General features: G+C 37.6%; 2 protein-coding genes across 3 annotated transcripts in view; both read right to left on the bottom strand.

The window, feature by feature from the left end:
* The window catches only part of hecw1b (HECT, C2 and WW domain containing E3 ubiquitin protein ligase 1b), a 39,229-nt gene extending 28,040 nt beyond the window's left edge, over positions 1-11,189 (bottom strand). Inside the window, exons 1-3 of the mRNA XM_059501198.1 lie at positions 10,986-11,189; positions 1,818-2,148; positions 408-515 (exon numbers count right to left, since the gene is read on the bottom strand). Of these exons, the coding sequence (XP_059357181.1) occupies positions 408-515; positions 1,818-2,148; positions 10,986-11,030 (484 nt within the window). The 5' untranslated portion in view covers positions 11,031-11,189. The remainder of the gene's footprint in view (positions 1-407; positions 516-1,817; positions 2,149-10,985) is intronic.
* A 10,104-nt stretch (positions 11,190-21,293) lies between these two features.
* Positions 21,294-22,698, bottom strand: LOC132096071 (C-C chemokine receptor type 4-like). 2 transcript variants are annotated; one of them, XM_059501196.1, is made up of 2 exons: positions 22,607-22,698; positions 21,294-22,509 (listed from the first exon to the last, which is right to left on the bottom strand). In XM_059501196.1, the coding sequence occupies exon 2, from the start codon at positions 22,473-22,475 to the stop codon at positions 21,411-21,413; it is 1,065 nt and encodes a 354-aa protein (XP_059357179.1). In that variant the 5' UTR covers positions 22,476-22,509; positions 22,607-22,698; the 3' UTR covers positions 21,294-21,410. The 2 variants fall into 2 exon arrangements, with proteins under 2 accessions (XP_059357179.1, XP_059357180.1); XM_059501197.1 differs by having other exon boundaries at positions 21,294-22,506; positions 22,607-22,690.
* Between the last annotated feature and the right edge of the window lie 85 nt (positions 22,699-22,783).

Below are 22,783 nucleotides of genomic sequence, written 5' to 3'. Positions count from 1 at the left end.
CAGTAAAAGTGCCAAGAATACATTTGTAAAAAAGCAGCAGCATATGAGCCATATGGCCTTGCATTGTAATACATCAGAGTGCTTTCTGGACTGTCAAGCAAAGACAGCGTAGGCTGAGCTTTATTTTAACACAAGCACACAGGAAACTTTTCATGAGACACGGGAAGTGTTTTTTGGTTGTCAGTAGAATGTCACACCTGAGTGAATTTCCCCTTCACACCTCTTATCGGAAACAACATCAAACAAATATTTACCTTGAAAGGGCTTTGTTTTGAGGTGTCTGTTACCTTAGCAGCCATACAAGTCACAAACAACCTTAAGCAGCTCTAATGGCATCCCATGCATGGGAAATAAGGGGCTGTAATGCTGTATCATTTAACAAATATGCTTTACAAAAATGCACATACCTTCTACGAAGTAGGAGCTGGCCTCAATCTTCCAGACGATCTGACCTTTGTGGGAGCCGTTCACACCTCTGTTCTTGTAATCAAGAAAGTTCTCTGACAGAACCTCATCTAAGAGAAATAGAAGAGAAATTATTCTTTGTCGTTCAGAGAATCACATCTTTGATTATTCATTCATGACAGCTTTAAAAAACGAGAAACTTTTCACTCTTTAAAAGACGCATACTCTTTAAAGCTTAAATTCAAGAGAAAATAAAATATTAAATAAAATATAATATTTTTATTATTAATTTTATTTGTTATAAATAATTTAAACTACCAGTCAAAATTAAGATTCAAAAAAATAAAAAGTCTTTTATGTTATGTTACGCCCATCAAGTCTGCCTTTAATTAAAAGACAGTATAATATTATATTATATTTTAAAATGTAATTTATTTCTGTGATGTAATGCTGAATATTAAGCATCATTACTCCAGTCTTGTGTCACATGATCTTTCAGAAATCATTCTAATATGCTGAATGTGCGAGAAACCTTTCTGTGTGTAGTGTATGTTATGTTAAACATCAACATCTATTTGTATGGAAGTTTATTTCCACCTCAGAGTAAAAAAAACAGTTAATTGCAAGATGAATGTTCATCTTAAGAAAATAAAGTGCCAATGTGAGATATAATGTTACTATTGCAAGAAATATACTGCAGTTATGAGGAAATATAGTCACAATGTGTTATAAGCAATTCTAAGAAACAAAGTATGAGAAATAGAGTCGCAATTAAGAGAAATACAATTTTGCAATTGTAAGATACGAAGAAATTATAAGATATGACGTTGCAATGACTTTGTTTCACATATCACATATCTTGTAAAGTTTCATTTTTTTTTCTAATTACATACACATGCGGTAGAAAACCATCTATGTATGTACTAGTTCTCTAAAAACCCAGAAACCAAATACAAATAAAATCTGTAATCTAACATCAAGAAATTTGGGTCAGTAAAAAAGTAGTTTTAATGAATGTAATACTTTGACTCAGCAAGGATGCATTAAATTGATCAAACGTGACAGTACAGACATTTACAATGTTACAAAAGAAAACAGTATTGATTTCCTAGAAAATAACAACTAGCAAATATTTTTTCAACCTTGATATATGCTTATAATTATCAGCATATTAGACTGATTTCTGAATGATCATGTGATTAAGACTGGAGCAATGATGCTGAAAATTCAGCTTTGATCACAGAAACAAATTCCATTTCAAAATACAGAAAACACTTATTTTAAATTATAATCATATTTCACAATATTACAGTTTTTGCATTAACTTGATCAAATAAATACAGCCTTGGTAAGAGACTATATTCAAAAACATTAAAAACTCTTAAAACACAACCAACAAGAAACAGGCTCACCGATGAGGTACATGCCAATCCAGTCACCGGCGTCCACTTCCTCCTTGATGTCCCAGCTGAGGGTGATGCCCTGCGTCTGGCCGATGGTGTAGCTGGAGGTGCTGACGGTGAGGGTGGAGCGGCAGTGAGAGGTCAAGAGGTCGGTGTCGCTGGTGGAGCGCAGCACGGCCGCCGCCAGATCCTCCGGTATGCCGTTCTGGAAGTCTACATTGGGGAACTGCTCAGGGTTGAAACTGTGCCGAATCGGGTCCTTACATCGCCGCCTGCCCTGAGATGCGCGAGATGGAGAGGCCATAGCTACAAGCCCGAGAAACCTGTTCTGGTACAAGTTCTGAGAAAAAAAAACAAGTAGGAAGAGTGAAACATGATGGATCCCTCCATTACTGTATGCAAATGCTCTTTAGGAGCATATGGTGTGCAAATCCAACCATCAAAAGAACAATCATGTCCTGGGGGGTTCAGATTCTGCGGGAAATGCAGACTTTTCATAGTCAGATCAGAAAAAGACAAAACTGCTAGGAGCGGGGCAGGTCGGGACATGTTTGAGGAGGGAGAACAGCACATGAGATGCTAAATGTCACCTACAGGGGGTCGAGAGAATTGTTCTACAGTGCAAGACATGACGTCTACTTCAACTGTAATGAACGATGTTAAAAAAAGGGGTGAAAAGAGGCACACATGCCTAACCAGAACGATGTGAGCACGAGACAATGGCAATGTAGAGAAGGAATTTAGGTTACATAAATGCTATTATCGTTAATCCAAAAAAAAAAAAAAAAAGATTCCAAATTAAATTAAACCTTTTTTTAAATGAAATAAAATTGTAATAGAACTGTAATCGGAAGCTATTATGAAACTAGGGCTGGGTATCGAATCAGATGCCCGATTCGATTCAATTTCGATTCTTGATTTTTTTTTATTACATTCAGTGAATATAGTTTTAATACAAATGCTATTGATATTTCTAGAAAATGAAAAGCTTAAGTGGTACCATTTAATATCTTTCTGGAAAATGTACCTTTTTCAGAATTCTTTCATAAACAGAACGTTGCTAAAAAAAATATATTACATATTAATTATGTAGAAATAAACATACATTACCCAAAATATGTTACGGTAGTGTATATGACATAAAACTAAATAAAAAAATAATAGTATGTGACAAAGTGGAGTATTCAGGAAAAACAACGCTGTAGATCGGTTCATCTTTGTCACATGACCTCACTCCATGCATGTTTCATTCAGTGAGTGAATTATTTCTCTGATAATTGATTAAATATGTATCAATGTAATGTAAATGGTAGGATGTGTTTTGGCTAAACAAATGATTTACAGACATAAGGTTTCATGACTTCCTCATCTTCTGTCTCTGTTCACACACTGACATGCTTTTTCTAAAGACAGAATTTCCTGCATGTCACTGCTCTGAAAGAACAAGAGGCAGTCAAGCAGCAAATAGCAGATGTGGTGGGACCCAGATACATGTGTAGCGCAAACCACAGGCCATGCGCGTCTCTGTGGGATGCCAAGATCTGTGTGGAAATCAACCTGAGTCCTGTGGTTTTCTGTGCAGTAGAGATGGATTAGAGTGATCGACTAGTTATCCAAAAACTGTTTATCCATTATTGAGGTCAACCGAAGAGTTTATTTGGATTTTCTTTTGACTTTCTTTTTTTTATATATATTTTTTTAGCAGTATTGTTTTAGTTCAAACAGCACAGCATGGCGACACCAAGGTCACGAGTCCAATTCCCCTGGACTGTATGAATTGAAAAATGTGAACATGAACGCAATGTTAGTCTTGGAGTATCCGGCCAAGTGCATAAATGTAAATGTTAAAGGGGATGAATTCAGAGAAAAGGCATGAACAATGTGGGCCGGTCTACTGTACATACTGAAATGTGTTTGCAATAAATGTAACACCTTCAACCATTTTAAAAAGTCAAGAAAATTACTATTATTTGTGTTCAACGTAAGAGTTTGTTATTTGTTACCTACCATGGCTTTCATGATGTAAATAAAAAGAAAATTCACAAAGTTTAATCAAATACAATGATTAAACCTATCTCTGGCCAAAAAAGTTTGTTTTAAAGTGTGGCGAGTAAAAACCTGTATAGTAACTCGATAACTGATATAACTGCAACATAATATATGATGTCATGTTTATAGCATCTTTTAATGACTTTTAGGATGAAACTAATTTACTGATTTTCCACAGAACACACATTCTGCTTTAATACAAAAAACTATTGTCATCAAAAATGCACTAGATCACACTATCAATAATATGGTTATCGGTATCAGTCATTTTCAAAACCGATTTGCCGATAATAAAGTAGTTTAAAAACATTTAAAGAAAGTTTTCGTCAGAGCCCTTGTTATTCTTAATTTTGACATTAATTGTCATTTTTATTTTTCCTAAATATCGTTTCAAATTATCGGTTATCGATCTACTTGATCTGTAATAATCAGTATCTGCATCAGCCCTGAAAAACACATAAGGTATCGATCGACCCCTAAACTATTTAATAGGGGTTGCACGACTACTGATTTCTACTAGTCGATTTTTTATTTAAAAAATACTTGAGTTACTCGACTACTCGTGGTTCATACTACTGTAAATGAAAAGACATTAAATAGATTTTTTTAATCAATAAACACTTATTAATTCATAGCCTTATGCAACAATTACATATGTAAATTGTCAAAACTTTATAATTATGACATAACATATAAAGATTTTCATGTAACAGCCAGTATTTGTATCTGTAACAATCACAACATTTTTGTATCTGCATTTGGATACAACGCCGTACAGTTACTTGATAAGACCGTTATGGCTATGTTTTTTTCATAGTTGTCACTGAACAAGTATGCCGTTTTAAACTAAAATAATTATTAATTTCTAAAATAATATTGATCATGCAAGCAGAGAGATGTCATGACAAACGTTTAGTGATCATTTGAACATGACTGAAACCGTTCAATGCGAACATTTTCATTACGCAGAACTCTTTAAGCGAGTCTTAATGTTTAGTGAACTTCACTAAACAAATGTGTGTGTGCCGCGCAAACCAGCAAAAGGTAAAGATGCAAACATGTAGGACAAGTATAAAAAATGTATCCATATCTATTAGCCTACTCTTGAGAGAGAACTGGTTTGGTGTTTGAGAGACTGAGACGCGCAGTGCAGCTGTTTGATTGGTGAGTGCGCTGTGCTTATTCCATTCATTCGTTTAATATCGTAGCCTAAAGTTTAAATCATTGCCTTTTAAATATATACAAATAATAGAACGTGTATGATGTATTATTATAGGTGATATTACTCTTGCCAAGCTCTGATTTCTAAGAGATGCACGGAGAGACAACAACAATGCTGTGTTTGATTTGCGCTCTTTTCACTCATAAAGTTTACCCAAATACTGGTTATACTGGTTCATACCGAAAACCGGTGTATATTTTCGTTACGATATTAATTTTTAATATACCGCCATACCGATATATTTAATTACTCAACGTTCGGAACGAACATTATGCTGCACCACGGCCGCGTGACACTGTTTCAGATGGACCCTTTACAATGATGCACTTCTAAGCAGAGGGTAAACACAGCAGTGCTCTGGTGTTACGCTACAGGGAAGATGGATGCTGCAGTACTAGTAGAACATGACACAGAACTTATGCCAAAAAGAGGAGCCAGGTCTGTTGTTTGGAGTTTTTTTTGTTTCCAAAAATCGAATGTCAACCAAACAACCATTTTATGCAAGTGCTGTCGGGCTAAAATTGTCGCCAAAGGCGGCAACATGAGCAATTTGCTCCAGCACCTTAGCCACCTTAGCACTACTTAAACTAATAACAAAACATACTTACAATAGCTGATTCAGAAGTGCCAGATTTTCGTAGCAAAGTCAGATTTATAATTATTCCTCTCCTAGGTTCAAGAAACGGTCGTCCATAAAATGCATAACTATTCTGTTGTAATCTTAAAGATTCCTAAATGCATCTACTTTCAGAAGGCCAAATAAATTGCTTTTGTTTTCGCCTAGATACACAAAGCATCTCCCTGACATGGCTGCTTCAACACTAACAGTGGTTAATGAAATCACGCCTTCTTTCTTTGCACAAATATTTGGGCGGCATTATGCAAATATTTCCACATAGTGATGTAGACATGTGGCGATTTTAGGGGGGTGTGACAGTCTTAACTTTGATAAAGAATATCTCTTTGGATTCGAGACTTTAGTCTTTGCAACTTTACAGATCTTCTTTATGCACCAAGATCGTGTAACACTCCAAAGAGAAAGGAAAAATTTAAAATCACATCATATGACCCCTTTAAATAAATGAAATATCATTTGACATAAAATGACTGAAAAATTAGGGGTTTGTAAGTTTTTTTTATGTTTTTGAAACGGATAAAAAAAATACAGTAAAAATAGTAATATTGTGTAATATTATACAATTTAAAGTAACCATGTTCTGATTAAAATATCTTGTTGTGATTTAAAACCATACCAGCTTCCATTGCTATTATCATAACAAAAATAAGATAAAAAAAGACAAAAATTCAGTTTAAAAATAAAAATTTATAAAATCTATCTTTAGCAAAATATTAATGTGTGGTGAGTAAATACTGTATACGTGAGTAACTCGATAACTTGGTATAAATGCAACATAATACATGTGTCAGGTTTTTACAGAAAGCACAATATTATGCCACTAAAACAAAAAAATATAAAAAAACTAAATCATAGTATTATTTTTTGTGACAAGTGCAAATGGAGTTATCTTGAGTGACACAATGACCTGCAATGATTGTCGTAAAACAGGAAATGCAAATGAACTGTATCAGCTATTGTATTATAACCCTGGGGTGAAGTTACCAAACTATTCTGAATCTAAGCATAAGCCAAGGCCACACTTCCTCCTCCTCCATCCCAGTTTGCATGAAGCCTGCAGTGCAACAAAACTCACACAACATGAACTTGAAGCCATTGTGACACTGCAAGCAAAAGATGCACTGTAGACAAGACTAATGCCGGCATTCAGAAACATCCACAAAGGACACGGAGCAAATCCAGTTTCACACACAATCATCAGCTGTTTCTGCTTCCTCCATTCAACTGGGAAATCTGGAAAACTTACAGGACAGATCATACTGAAAAGAGCTTAGAATTCAGAGCAGGAAAATGAACGAGTGTAAAATGACACGTCAGACTGCACCACACAAGCAATACATTTCTGAAATATATAACCTATTTGTTCCAATACATTAAGCTTATCCATCTTCCATGGTTTCAGTCTGGCATTTCCTATTTCTGTTCCTGTGACTTCAATATCGTTTCTTGATCTCTGTTCACTCTTTATTGACATAAAACCCTAAGGACCAAAATTAAACATCCGTCTCCTGTTAAAGATTTGAATTGCAAAATCAACAGCATTTATGGCTTAATTCTGACTATCTAAAATAAATTACAGAACAACTATTCAAATGTTTGGGGTCAGGAAGTTATTTTTAAAGAAATAAATACTTGTTTAAGCAGCAAATCAACATATTAGAATGATTTCTGTAGTATCATGTGACACTGAAGACTACAGTAATGATGCTGGAAATTCAGATTTCTATTACAGGAATAAATTAATTTGTAGAACACATTCAATAGAAAACAATTAGCCCAATTTAAATTGTTATAATATTTCACAACATTTCAGATTTTACTGTATTTTAAAAATGCACCCTTGGTGAGCATAAGAGACTTCTTTCAAAAGCATTGTAATTGCAACAGCAGTGTAATAACTGAAAACTTCAATTCCATGACAATGTTAAGCCTAAAGTGACCATTAATTGTCACTAAGTACAATGCAAAATGTTGTAAAGTTGTAAAAAAATATATATTATTGTAGTCTTACTAAAGATTTACCAAAAAATACGATTTCGGTTTTTCTACATGTTTAACTTAGTGTGTAATATGGCATTTCATTGTAATCATTTGTGAAATTTACTAGTAGCAAGAGTGGGAAATATCTTTTTTTTTAAAAAGTACTTCTATTTTAAGTGCCTCACTGTAACCTCGATTTGCTGAGTGAGCCAAAGAGTATCGAATTATGCCACAAATGCTTAACCTGAATCTGCAATATTCCATTTGTTCCAGAATATAATTTTATATTGACCGACCAAAGATTGTATGAGATTGCACTGCACTGAACTGAAATGCATGTACATAAGGCATGAAAACAGACGTGTATCAGTCAGGGCTTCATCTGCCGTGATTTCCTGGCCAATGCAGGAAGGTCACCACAGGGCAGAGGGCCAACCGCAGCACAGCAATATCATTAGCAGACTCTGACACACATGACCCTCATAAAGGTTAATGAAAGGGCAGATATCAATTTTTGTAACGAGGTCACTGCTTGGATTAATTCTTTTTTGTTGACAGAGAATAGTAGGAATGCAAATTCTGATGTTGACTTCATTGTGACACGCCGAAACAAACTGAATCTTCCACTGGGCTCATTTGTGTTTACAAGATGAAAGGAAGCTTTACCAATGCACCTTGCAAGCACACTGACACAGATAAATTAATTATAATCATTATGGCCCCGGGGACAGGCTCCATTAAATACCACAGTGTGTGTCTGTGTCTCACGCAGGATGAGATGCATTAGCTCGAGCAGCGTCAGGCTCGCCGAGCCAAAACGAAACCAGAGAATCTTAATGTACTTACATAACGGAGCACGCAGGCCTACAGGAGCGGGATATTTCTCTCCAGAATACAGAGATCAAGCTACAATTCTTTTAGAAAGAAGCTCTGAAGAATGTAATCTCCTCTGTGACGTAGAACAGACTCTAGCTGGACACCGCAGTAAATATGCTACCATCTTACATTTATTCTTAATGGCATATCTACAGTGATGCTATTTTTGCACCTTTGCAGGTTGTTTACCATTGCAGACTATGAACATTCCTAGTTTTGTGACCAATTTCTTATGCTCTTCTACTGTACAAAAGCTTCTGCTAAATGCATAAATGTAAATGCAGTTTTGAAAATTATAACATGATGCCACTTGCACTGTATACTGACAGTATTGCTGGTTTTGTTCTTCTGTGAAATGCTAAATGCTTTTATTGCATTAAATAAATAAAAAAAAATATATATATAATATAAAAAAGCTAAATAATCATATTTATTTAAAATAGACTTTAGAATGCATGTAATTATATTTAATTTACATTTTAGATTATAAAAATGCCACTGAATAAATGCAATGCTTTGTGACATCAGTTTAGCAGAATTTATGGCATATTATTTTAGTATGTATTTTAGTTTTATTATAGTTTTATTATAATACAATTAATGTTAGATTAAATATATATTCAAAAGGTTTCATTTTTATAATTATAAAAGGACAATAAATAAATACATTTTTGGTTACAGTTTACAATGCGATCCCATTAGTTCACATTAGTTAAGGCATTAACTAACAACCAAAAATGAACAATACATTTCTTACAGTATTTATTCATCTTTGATAACATTAGTTAATAAAAATACAACCATTCATTCTCCATGTCAGCTCAGGACCATTAAACTTTGGATTTGAATAATGTCTTAGTAAATGTAGATATTAAGATTAACTAAGATTAATTATTAGTATTTTCATAGTTCATGTTAACTAATGAAATTAGCAAATGTTAACAAAGTGTTCCCACATTTGTAACTTATAAGACATACTAATGAAAATAATGTATTATAAAATTACAATCATAATTACTGTAAATATGGGACTATATTTACAGTAAATGTCGTGTATAAATAAAAACGTATGAAGTCAGTTCACTCAATAATGTCCACGTCATCATGTGAAGGTCGTTCAACAGGAAGCACTCCTGGCTGGAAAGGAACAAGGCCTTTTTTTTCCTCTTCTGAAGCTTTTCTGATTTTAGAGCGGATCAATAGCCTGTTGGTCTCAGGTGAATCAATACTAATCTACCTCATCTCTGCTCCTCGGCTAAATGATTTCTGCTCTTAACGACCCCTGAGTAATGAACACACGTCCCCAACTAAACACGGACAACCAGCTTATCATCCGTCGCAGACATCAGCTTTTACATCCATTATTTTATTTGCTTGTTTATATTACTATTGAATTTCATCTAACATTCATGTTTGAGATGACTTCCAATTGTCATTTGAAGACAGGAACAGCTTTTTATTTTCCATTGTAAATATTTTCATCATACCATACAGCCACAAACAGTTATATAATCAAAAATGACCATCGACCTATGACTGTCTCAGTTCATCATAACTTCATTTGAACTTAGGATGGAAATTTGGTGTAGACATTTTAGTAGTGAAGTAGTTTTATATATAGATTGTAAGGTTTAAGATGGTGTTTGTGTAGTTTGTGATTTATTTAACGACCCTCAGAGTTTTATTATTGTAAAAATATATTTATTTTTATCCCAATTAAATGTATTTAATACATTTACTGACAGTATTTTTTACTCAATTAATTTTTATACCCCTCCCTGCTACAGTTAGCTAACCTTCAACAATCTAAAAAAGTAAATATAGTTTTTGATGTGAAATATATATATATATATATATATATATATATATATATATATATATATATATATATATATATACACACACACACACACACACACGCGCGTCACATTACTTCACTTGTCATGTTTTTTTTTTATTATTATATTTACATTTTATTTTTACATTTATGTAATACTTATGGCTTCATATATGTATAAATATAACACACACACATACGAATACATATTTTATATGGCTTTAGGTGTAGTGTTGCTGTGTCGAGTTTAGGCTTCAGGAATGAGGATGAGGATGAGGATGCTCATCTGGGCCAAATACACACGCACGTGCACGCCAACGCGCGCGCCCCACACAAAGACACGCGAGGCCTTGACTGATGACGAACATTATCTGAATAACACTAGGCAAAATAAATCGCAACAGCTTTTAAATCAGCATTATTTGGCAGCGCCGTGCACTACTGAAGCCTCCTGACTGTTACCGTACTGTCAACCACTGCCCCTGGCTACAGACGTCGCACATCACGCCTTGCTAGCGGTAACTTACATCGGTGTAATACACACACACACACACACACACACACACACTCACTCACCTGGGTCAGTATCACCTGCCGGTGAATCATCACCTTCTCGTTCATATGGCCATTATCCGTCCCATATTTACCCGCGCAACAGCCGCCCTTACCTCACATTTGCCCTGCTTGCTAAGCTACCGCAGGAGATGCTACATCCTCTTTCCTGGGTACCAGGAGCCTGTAACCAATGGAAACGCTCCGTCAGCTTGATTTCTGTTTTTTCTTTTCTCCAGTTATGATCGTGGTTACGTCATTCACCCCACCCGCGCACGTACGCACATTCCGCACTGATTTTCTGGACGCTGACTTGATGTCTGGATAGCGACTGGCTTCTGATTGGTCGTCCCTGGGGTGGCTGGATTTGATTGGATGAATAGTTTGTTGGGCTTGGATGTGATTTGATTCCTCACAGGAGGCTGTTTGTGGACAACTGTTTCTGGGAAACTGTGTTTTGACGACAAAAAATGATTGTTTGTGAAAAAACGGAAATGGAAAGATATGTATATGAATTCAGAAGAGATTTTAAGAGATTTTGAATTAATTTAAAGTTTATAAATAAGCACAAATATACCTCTGTATGTGCACTAGACAGTTTTATAAACCAATTTGATAATGTTTACTTGTGCATTGCACTCCGCACTGTCTACTCTCATCCACTGGTCAATCTGAGGACTTGCATTACTGTCGTCTGTGTGATCACTCTCCCCGCCACATTACATTTAGTCATTTAGCAGATGCTTTTATCCAAAGCGACTTACAAATGAGGACAATGGAAGCAATCAAAACCAAGAAAAGAGCAATGATATATAAGTACTATTTATCCAAAGTTCTTGTACAGTCTCAGATTGTGTGTACGTATAGCCAACTATTTATAGTATATCAGTTATGTAAAGGTCTATAATTGTTTTTCTTCAATACTTAAATTGTTGTATATTTATATTTATGTTTAATTAGTATGTAGCCCCTTACCAAAAAGTAGTATACTTCAAGTTTATTTTACTAAGTATACTTAAGTAAAGTTCAATTATGTTTGTATACTTTATGAAGCAAGTATACAAATATCAGTGTTCTAGTAGTATACTTGTAAGTGTACTGTTTCAATACTCCTTGGGACTAAACTGGACCACTTTCTAGTATATAAAAGTATACTTTTAAATATCTTTTAAGTATAACAGTAGCAAACTTTGAGTACACTACTAGTTTACCTCTATGTTTGTAGTTTGTACTGCAGTTATACTATAAGTGAACTTATAGGTATACTGATAGTTTACTAATTAAATACTTTGTACACTTTGAAGTATAGTCTCAGTAAACTACTAGTTTATACTGCAAATATACTCATAAGTTTTCTTTAAGTGAACTTTACATCATACTTTAAGTATACTACTTTGTGCCTATTTAGGTTTTAATATGTATATATGTTGTTTTATGAATATCTGAACTTACCAAGCATCCAAAGAAAGAACAGGGCATCTGCTTGTAAACAAAAACATCTTATTCTAGCCTCATGCAGTCTTTTTTAAACTCTTTAATGTGGGTAAGTTTCATTAAAAAAAATTAACATTTTGAACAAAAATCTGAAAAAAAGACTGACTTGGATTCAGAATGACCAATCAACACCCCAAAGCTTGACTGAAATTATTACCTCTTCATCGGTCAACATTTTATTTCATAATTTTACAGGTTTGATGCTGTTTCATGCCAGATGATCGTGTTATACTACATGTGTTAGTATCATGTGTTAGTGTATAATACCTAGACAGTAAAAGAAATGGACACAGCGACCCCATTGGATTCAACAGAGACCAGTGAAGTCAATTAGAAGCACGCACTTCCTGGGGGTTGAGCGTACTGCGCAGACTCAAACTGAGCTTGATGACGTAGATGTCACGTGAGCAACCTGTCTGACAATTGTAGACTTCTAATCGCTGTGCCAAGAGAAATCTGAATCACCACAGGAGCAAATTTTGATAAGTATTCTGATTAATTATTTTGTTATTTTTCATAGTATTTAGTATTAATCGTCCCCCTGATTGTCTCATAGACAGTAAAAGATTGCCTGCGAGCTTCTCCTCCTGTCCATACGGTAAGTTCTCTACTGTGCGACAGAGAGTCGCTAGTTATGACGCAATCATTAGCCTATTTTTACAAAAACTGCTTCTACAGGGCCATAACGTAAGATACAAGGTAATGGAGCCTTTTATACATTTTTGTGTTTCTTTAGAAATAATTTATGGACAAATGGAGTCTTTAAAAGCCTCAGATGTAAAGTTATTTGCTGTCAAAGTGACGCCAAAATTAATGGGAGTCAATGGAATGCTAACAGCAGGTGGGGGTCTGCTAATCAATGGCAGCTCCCAGGGAAGCTTCAATAAAATATGAAACCCTGCCCCCCTGGTATAGTAGCTGTTGTTTCTTTTTTCTTCTTCACTTGTGTTTTTTTTTTATTCTGTACAGAAGATGTGTACTAGCACCCTCTACCAAATAATAATGAAAACATGGATTCTAGGAGTATAGCTCAAATATATTTAGTCTTTTTGTAAGTTTAAGTCAAGTATATTTGTGTCATTTTAAGTATATTTCTGAGGAGTACATAAAAGCATACTTTCCTATTTTTGGTTTTAAAGAAGTATACTAATAGCACACTTGAATAAACTTCTTTTTCGTAAGGGGCCCTGTGGTCCTACACATGTTCACAGTGTCAGGGATCTGACAAGCCCGGTCTCCGCCAATCATCAACGCTCACAGTCCCCTGATTATTAACTAGTCACACCTGCCCTGCATCACAGATCCCCCGCAGCACTCACCCGTACCTCAGTTCCCCATCAAGCCTCCAACAGGAACATCAGTCACAGTCTCATCACACTTGTCTCCTGAGCTCCTGCAAGCCAGACGTAACGTATACTCACCTTTGGTGTTACACTAACCTGTGTCTTTGTTCTCCTACCCTCAGGACCACGGATCACCAGTTTGCTACCAGTGATTCGGCGGTCGCTGAAGTCTCCTATGATTACCCCGAGGCTGGTACTGTTTTCGGCATCTAAAGAAGAAGAGAATATAAGTGAGCGATCTGTGACTGTGGCTTTGACATTACAGAACCAAGCGAACTCACCTGTTTGCATTCCCGTCCCATGTGACTACCATACTGCCCGCATCTGAACTACGGAGTTTCACCTTGCACTTGAGGATAAAGGATTCATCGAGCACTTGTATATATTTCAATATATCACTGCTCTGAATTCACCTACCTCTGTCTCCCGAAGTCTATCCTGACAGAAGGCCTTACCCAAAAACAACAAGGATGAATTCAGCGCAGCCAGAGGATAGCGCTTCCGCTAGTTCCACTCCCACGTTGGTGTATATGGCAAGCTATCACGACCAGCGCCCTTCTCGAGGAGGATTGCAATGGGTTTTTACTACAATGTTCACTTGCACTGGAGCAGCACGCGCATCAGTATCCTACGGAGAGATCTAAAATCTCGTTTATCATACAGCAATTGTCTGGGCCAACACTGAGATGGGCCCAAGGGCTATGGTTCCAGGAATCCACAATCACCTCATCCTTACAGAACTTCATCTGTCATTTCAAGGAAGTGTTTGGATGCCCGGTGGGGGATTCCTTGGTCAGCGATCAGCTCTTGGACCTCCGACAAGGCAAAAGAACCGTCTCAGAGTATTCCCTTGAATTTTGCACTTTGGCCGCAGCAAGTGGATGGAATGAAAAAGCTCTTTTAACCATGTATCGATGAGGATTAAACCCTGCACTCCGACTCCAACTCGCCATTTATGATGATAATCTGGGATTGGAAAAATTCATGCAGCAAGCTCTCTGTGTTCCCCTGAGGTCCCAGTCCTGCTATCGGGAAGTACACCCAGTGGAAAACATTCCTCGCTGAAAGCACACAAGAGAAAGCTGCTGAACCACCACCAGAAAGAATGCAAGTAGATTCAGAATCAGAATCAGAATGAGCTTTATTGCCAGGTATGTTCACACATACGAGGAATTTGTTTTCGTGACAGAGCTCCGCAGTGCAACATAACAGCGACAGAACAAAAAACACAATAAGGAATAAAAAATACAAAAAAATACAAATAGGTGGGTAAGGATTGACAATATACAAATTGACAATGTATGGCAGGTATATTAAAAAGAGCATTTATGTATGTACATGTATATTATGTGGAAAAATTGTAACTGTACGCTAAGTATGTGTGTTTGGATAATTAAGTGTATGTGTATATAAATATAAGTAGTATAGTGTGTTCCATGTATGTACATGTATATTATGTGCAAAAGATTTACGTGTACGCTAAGTATGTGTGTTGGATAAAAAGTGTAGTGAATATAAATATAAATAGTGTAGTGTGTCCCACAGTTATTATCAGCTGTTCATAAGATGGATTGCCTGAGGGAAGAAACTGTTCCTGTGTCTGGTCGTTCTGGTGCTCAGTGCTCTGTAGCGTCGACCAGATGGCAACAGTTCAAAGAGGGAGTGTGCTGGATGTGAGGGGTCCAGAGTGATTTTAACAGCCCTTTTGCTCACTCTGGATAAGTACAGTTCTTGAATAGATGGGAGGGTTGTACCGATAATTCGCTCAGCAGTCCGGACTACCCTCTGTAGTCTTCTGAGGTCCGATTTAGAAGCTGAGCTGAAGCAGACAGTTACTGAAGTGCAGAGGATGGATTCGATGATGGTGGAGTAGAACTGTTTCAGCAGATCCTGTGGCAGGTTAAACTTCCTCAGCTGGCGAAGGAAGTACAACCTCTGCTGGGCCTTTTTCACAATGGAGTCAATGTGAATGTCCCACTTCAGGTCCTGAGAGATAGTGGTGCCCAGGAACCTGAATGACTCCACTGCAGTCACAGTGCTGTTCATGATGGTGAGTGGGGGGAGTGCAGGGGGGTTTCTCCTGAAGTCCACGATCATCTCCACTGTTTTGAGCGTGTTAAGCTCCAGGTTGTTGAGACTGCACCAGACAGCCAGCTCTTTAACCTCCTGTCTGTAAGCAGACTCGTCACCGTCCTGAATGAGGCCGATGAGTGTGGTGTCATCTGCAAACTTCAGGAGCTTGACAGAGGGGTCCTTAGATGTGCAGTCATTAGTGTACAGGGAGAAGAGCAGTGGGGAGAGAACACAGCCCTGGGGAGCTCCGGTGCTGATTGTACGGGTGCTGGATGTGTATTTTCCCAGCCTCACTAGCTGCTGCCTGTCTGTCAGGAAGCTGTTGATCCACTGACAGACGGAGGTGGGCACGGAGAGCTGAGTTAGTTTGGGCAGGAGGAGGTTTGGGATGATCGTGTTGAAGGCAGAGCTGAAGTCCACAAACAGGATCCTCACATAGGTCCCCGGTCTGTCTAGGTGTTGCAGAACATAATGGAGTCCGATGTTTACTGCATCGTCCACAGACCTGTTTGGTCTGTAGGCAAACTGAAGAGGATCTAGCAAGTGTCCAGTGATGTCCTTCAGGTGGGCCAGCACCAGTTTTTCAAATGACTTCATGACTACAGACGTTAGAGCCACAGGCCTGTAGTCATTTAGTCCTGTAATTTTGGATTTCTTTGGGATGGGGATGATGGTGGAGCGTTTGAAGCATGAAGGGACTTCGCACAGCTCCAGCGATCTGTTGAAGATCTTTGTGAAGATGGGGGCCAGCTGGTCAGCACACTCATCTCCCAACGTTTATCTCCGGAGGAAAGAAATCGTCGAAGAGAACAGAAATTGTGCCTGTACTGCGGGAGTGGTGACCATTTCACATGTACCAGCCCATCTTGTCCCCCACGGTTAGTGGTGAGTTCGATACTTCCTCAACACTCTGTTTCTAACCCACTAATCATCTCTGTGACTTTGAAGCTTAGAGGTCTCGATGTAGAGCCTACCGCCATTGTTGACTCTGGATCAGCTGGAAATTTCATTTCAGGGAAATTCGTTAAGACCCATTGTCTCCAAAGGATTAGAACTCCACAGCCATACTCCATCTACGCGGTCACAGGAGAAATGTTAAATAAAAGGTGCGTGACATCTCAAATTGCACCAATCACCATTTGTGTTGAACCTAAACACCAAGAGCAATTTACACCACTCATACATACCAATAGTCATGCAGAACTGATACTCGGCCGCCCTTGGCTGATTCAGCACCAACCTTTTATAGACTGGACCACGGGGAAAATTCTTAAGTGGGGTTGTAAATGTCAAAACGCCCAAGTCATTCCATGCCCTATGTTCATAACCAGCCTGTCACAATGCTATTGAATTCAACGTCCATTGAGAGTCCCAAGGAAAACCAGTCTGTCAATTTCCCACCTTGTTATGCCTCCTTTGCAGATGTTTTTAACCCCCTAGCAGCCTCTAAGCTCCCACCACACCGGCCATCTACTTCTCCAGCAGCGGTTAGTTTCTTCTTTGTTCCGAAAAAGGATGGAGGGTTGAGACTATGCATCGACTACAGAGCTCTAAATAAAATAACGGTAAAGTTCAGCTATCCTCTTCCACTAATTCCATCTTCTCTCGAACAGCTCCAGGATGCCCGTATCTTCACCAAGTTAGACCTACGGAGTGCATACAACCTGGTCAGGATTAGAGAGGGAGATGAGTGGAAAACGGCTTTCATCGCCCCTGGTGGACACTACGAATACTTGGTGATGCCGTACGGTCTAGTAAACACCACCTCTGTCTTTCAAAGCTTAATGGATGATGTCCTCCATGATTATCTGAACCGTTTTGCTCTCTTCTACATAGATGACATCCTCATTTACCCACCCAATGAAAAAGATCACCAGTGTCATGTTACCCAGGTACTCCAACGTCTTAGAGAATTCTCCCTCTTTGTAAAAGCCGAGAAGTGTGTTTTTCACCAGCAATCCATTGAGTTCTTAGGATACACAATCACCCAGGAAGGGGTGAGGATGGACGATCGAAAGACCCAAGCTATCACATCATGGCCAGCACGAAAGACCATCAAGGAGCTCCAAAGATTTCTTGGCTTCGCCAACTTTTTCCGCAGGTTCATTCATAAATACAGTATGATTACTACACCCCTTACCTCCCTCTTCAAAGGGAAACCCAAGACCCTTCAACTGAACCATGAAGCTGAACAAGCATTCCAAGCTCTGACAACCGCCTTTACCACAGCCCCACTGCTTCAACATCCAGATCAGAAAAGAAATTCATTGTTGAGGTTGAGCAACAGAGAACTCCTAGCGGTGAAACTGGCGTTGGAAGAGTGGAGACATTGGCTAGAGGGTGCCAGACAACCATTTCTCGTACTTACTGATCATAAGAACCTCAAATACCTGAAGGAAGCCAAAAGACTCAACCCGCAACAAGCCAGGTGGGCTTTATTTTTTACAAGATTTCTTTTCCATATCGTCTATCGCCCCGGATCTAAAAAGACCAGAGCGGATACTCTGTCCCTTCTCCACGCCCTTGAAGAAACCCCTGAAGAACCAGAGCCAATCTTACTTACCAAATTATTTGTTAACCCCATTCAATGGGACCCAGACGAAATGCTCCGCGAACGAGCTCAACAACAGCCCATTCCACCTGCATGCCCACCAGGAAAGATATTCATCTCAGAAGACCATCGCAGGGCTCTTCTCTCCCAAGTATACTCCTCAGTGGGAACTGGACACCTTTGGGTAAATAAAACTCTTGCTTCGTTACAGCACAAGTACTGGTGGCCAGGATGTGTCCTCTGTGCCATGACCAAACACACACATGTAGCAGAATTACAATAAAGCTCAATTTGATATGATTTGACTTGATTTTTATCTGAAATATACATTATTAATTAGCTCATAATGCTATTATATGGTTCTTATTTTAGACTTTAATGAAACTGCATGGAAAGACTGCGTATTCATCATATTTTGTATATGGATATTTTCTACTAGAAAATCCAAATGAAAGTATTCCTATCATTTTAAATTATCAGAAGTTATCTATGACAAAGGGTTCTAAAAAATATGGCTTCGTATTAAAAAAAAAGGGTTCCCATGGCTCAGTTTGCCCCAGGTTTGGGGTAAGTTGACCCAAGTTGAGTCAGTGTGTAAAATGACCATCTGACTGAATCTGATTCAAACTTATGTGAAATTAATAATAATTTAAAAACGAATTAAATAATTTCCTTTTACAGACAGTCATATTTCTTTTCTTAAAGTTAACTTTAACAACATAAAACCAACGAAATGAAGTTTAAATTTCAATATTTAATTGTTTGTTTCTAAATAGCAAGCAATATCTGGCAACACTGCCTGAACTTAAACTGATATTAATCAAAAAGCCCACAGACATGTTATTGCTGACAGGATACCACATACTGTAAGGCAAACGTTATCAACACTATCAAAACAGTAGCATATAACACCAGTGCAGAGATCTGTAGAACAAGTATTTTCATCTATGCAATTTTATATTGTAGTTAAATTTTCACTAAAACAAGTCATGCCAACAACACTCATAAGGACACTAGACACAGTTATCGTCTATATAGCAATGGTTATTAATGAAAACTATATCAGTAATAGGCCTATATGTATTACTGAATGAAATTATAGAAATTATACAGATACAAATACAGAGAAAACATCTGTCTCTTTTAAAGTGTTTAGTGTATATAATGAGTGGGGTTATTATAGCACAATTTCCACCCAGACCACACTAGGTTTCAAACCCTGGTTACGGCCTTCCATTCCCCCAAAGTGTTTCCTCTTTTCACAGTCTGGCAGAAATGATGCGTGGCTCTACAATACATTGTCACATGACAGTAAAAGTGTATAGTTGCCAAGATGCAGGGTATGGGTCAACTTACCCACTGGCTCAACTTACCCCACTCTTCCCTACTTCCATTGGAGATGAAGGCAGAAGCAGGCTCGACAACGTTGTGCCCACTTTTTTGGTTTGAGCACTGGGCACTGCCCCTAAAAATGTTTGTGCACGGCCCTGGGTATATATCACACTGTAACATTCTAGCCATTTATGAACAATTTTTTATTATAGTAACTCTATATTGCTTATTATTCAATTTTAGTGTTTGTTGTAAGTGTTTTTCATTCATTACATGCCAAATTTGTCCAAAATGCAGGCTAGCTAATCGATTGTCAGTTACATGGCCTTAATAAAGTCTATTGTCTTTGTTTATACCCTGTGGTCACGGCAAGATGTTCAATCTTGCAATCTTTCATTAAAGAAAAAAAGAAATGGTAGAAAATGGCAAAGAATTCATTCTAGAACCTGGAATCAGAATCAATTCCAAGAACATCAGAATTAAACAGCCCTGTGAAAGGCGATTGTCATTTCTATTTGGAAATAATGTATTTGGTATTTCTGCAGAATTTTGCAACATTCTTATTTGGCAAGATATGGTGGATGAAAGTTTTGAATTACTGAATTAATTTTTTGTGTTTCAAATGTTCAATTACCCATGAGCAAATGAGTCAGTTAGGATTATAAACAGTAAAGCTCATACAATCTGCTGCTTGATAACAGGCATAGAAACCAACAGTACAGTGACCTCATTTTTGATTAAGCCATTCTTAAAAAGAAAAGTGTCAACTGCAAAGCACTAAGAGATGGTTAGTTAGTATGACCACAACCACAACCAAACAGATCATTTATAATGATTTATTGTCATGCCTTAAAATTATTTTAGAGAACAAAAAGAATGTACAACAGAGAATGAGTTCATCTTAAAATACAGATCGGATGAATACCAATGCTCTTATGAACAGTTATTTAGGTTTTGACAAGACAGGAAGTTTACTAATTTCAGAGAACTTGACAAATGCGTGATCTTTTATACTGTCCATAGAACAGGTCACCAAATAGAGGGAATAGATCATATCATGAAACTTCCTGTCACTTTTTTTTCTTTCTCAGAATACACCAGCAATTAATGGCACTGAATAAACCTATAGAAGTCTTTACAACAATAATTTTACACAAAAGAGAAAATTCCACAAGTAAAGAGAGATTAAATGGCAAAGGAATCCATAGATTAGGATTTAGGTTACATGATACACAGTATGTGGCAATGTCTCAAATACCTTTGACATATATATGTTTTTTTAAGTAAAATAAATTTGACTTATGTTTTCATTAATACATTTGCTAATATAGTTAATTTCAAAAAATATTTCTGATATCAAATGTATTTGTGACAAAATATTTACATATATACATAGAAACAAGTGGAAAGTAAAATATTACTATTGTTATCTATGGTTTTTCTAAATGAGCTCAAATTGAACTCATTAGGCATATACTAGTCATTAATATGCACAGAATGAGAAATTACTGAACATTACACTCAAAGGGAACATTACACTTTGGATTCTTAGTTTTTCTTTTATCTTGTCATTAGTATTTGTGTCCTGCTAACAATACATTTATCCAGCATTGCATTTCACACATACAAACCACATTCTTGTAGTCCTGTTCATGTTCAGTAGTCAGTGATTGGGCTCCTGGTTGATGTGGTTTTACTGGTTGTTGACGGCATGGCATAATCGATTTTCAGACACGGTATCTTCTTGGACAAAAGCTTCAGAAAATGGGTTTGAAACTTCTTCCCCAAAAAAGTGTAGAAGACAGGGCTGATGCAGAAGTACAGGTAGGCGAAGTTTCGTGTGACGTACAGTGCATAGTCGAGGGCATCTGAGCAATTGTTCTGCTCTCCAAAGGATCTCTTGATGGCTTTCAACAGGATGACCACATTGTAAGGCGTCCAGCAGATGAAGAAGGTAAAGACGATGACAAAGATGAGTTTGACCGCCCTGCACTTCTCCGCCAAGCGAGTGAATATGATCCTGATGGTGATGCGGATGTAGCAGTACAGGACGATGAACAGAGGCACCAAGAAGAACAGGAAAAACTGCTGATAATAACCAATCAGCTCCCATTTTGTGAGGAAAATCTGGTGGTAACCAGTCATTTCGCACAGCAAACCATCTCCACCATTCATCACATCGTATAAAACTATATCCTTTATACTAGCCAAAATACTGATCACCCAGATAACGGCGGATGATGCAAACCCGTACGCCTTCCTTCTGCTCTTGGCTGCAGAGATGGCGTGGACCACTGCAAGGTAGCGGTCAAAGGTGATGAGGGTGAGGAAGAGGATGGAGCTGTTGAAGCCGATGAAATAACAGCTTCCCACCAACTTGCAAAGGCCTTGGCCAAAGATCCATTCAGACTTGTGGTAGACTGCCCAGAAAGGGAGGCTAAAGGTGAAGATGAGGTCTGAAATGACGAGGTTGAGCAAGAATATGTTGTTAACCGTGCTGAGCTTCTCATATTTGTAGATGATGCACAGCACCAGTCCATTTCCAAACAAGCTCATAAAGAACATAATGGAGTAGAAGGCTGGGAGAACTGTTGCTCCAAAGTGGAGCACATCGTTTTTCTTGCATAAAGCAACCTCTCCGTCTACGACTTCTCCTTCATATGGCGGGTCATTGTATTCATTGAAAAAGCTGTTGAGATATTCATCACTAGAATTATCCATTGGTATCTATCTGGTTGCTGATGTCAGATTTCTGCTGTAATAAAATCAAACAAAAGCAAACACACAGTAACACAGTTAATATACATTTGGATTGAGGCTCATTCTGAGCATCAAATATTGGTTTCACTCACCGATGCCTTTGGTAGAAGAGTGTGTGAAACTCTGAGCAGCCCTGGCAGAACTGATACAATCACGTTGTGGCTTACCGAGAAAACTCAGCACACATCCTGAACGAGGAACTGTGAAGTGCATTTAAATTACCTCGTCAGCGCTACGTGAAAATGCACCGCCTTCGCTTTTTTCTAATC

Source organism: Carassius carassius, chromosome 20 (assembly GCF_963082965.1).
Source record: "Carassius carassius chromosome 20, fCarCar2.1, whole genome shotgun sequence".
Lineage (NCBI taxonomy): Eukaryota > Metazoa > Chordata > Actinopteri > Cypriniformes > Cyprinidae > Carassius > Carassius carassius.
Note: the sequence above shows the minus strand (reverse complement) of the source record. Positions and strands in the feature narration are given on the sequence as shown.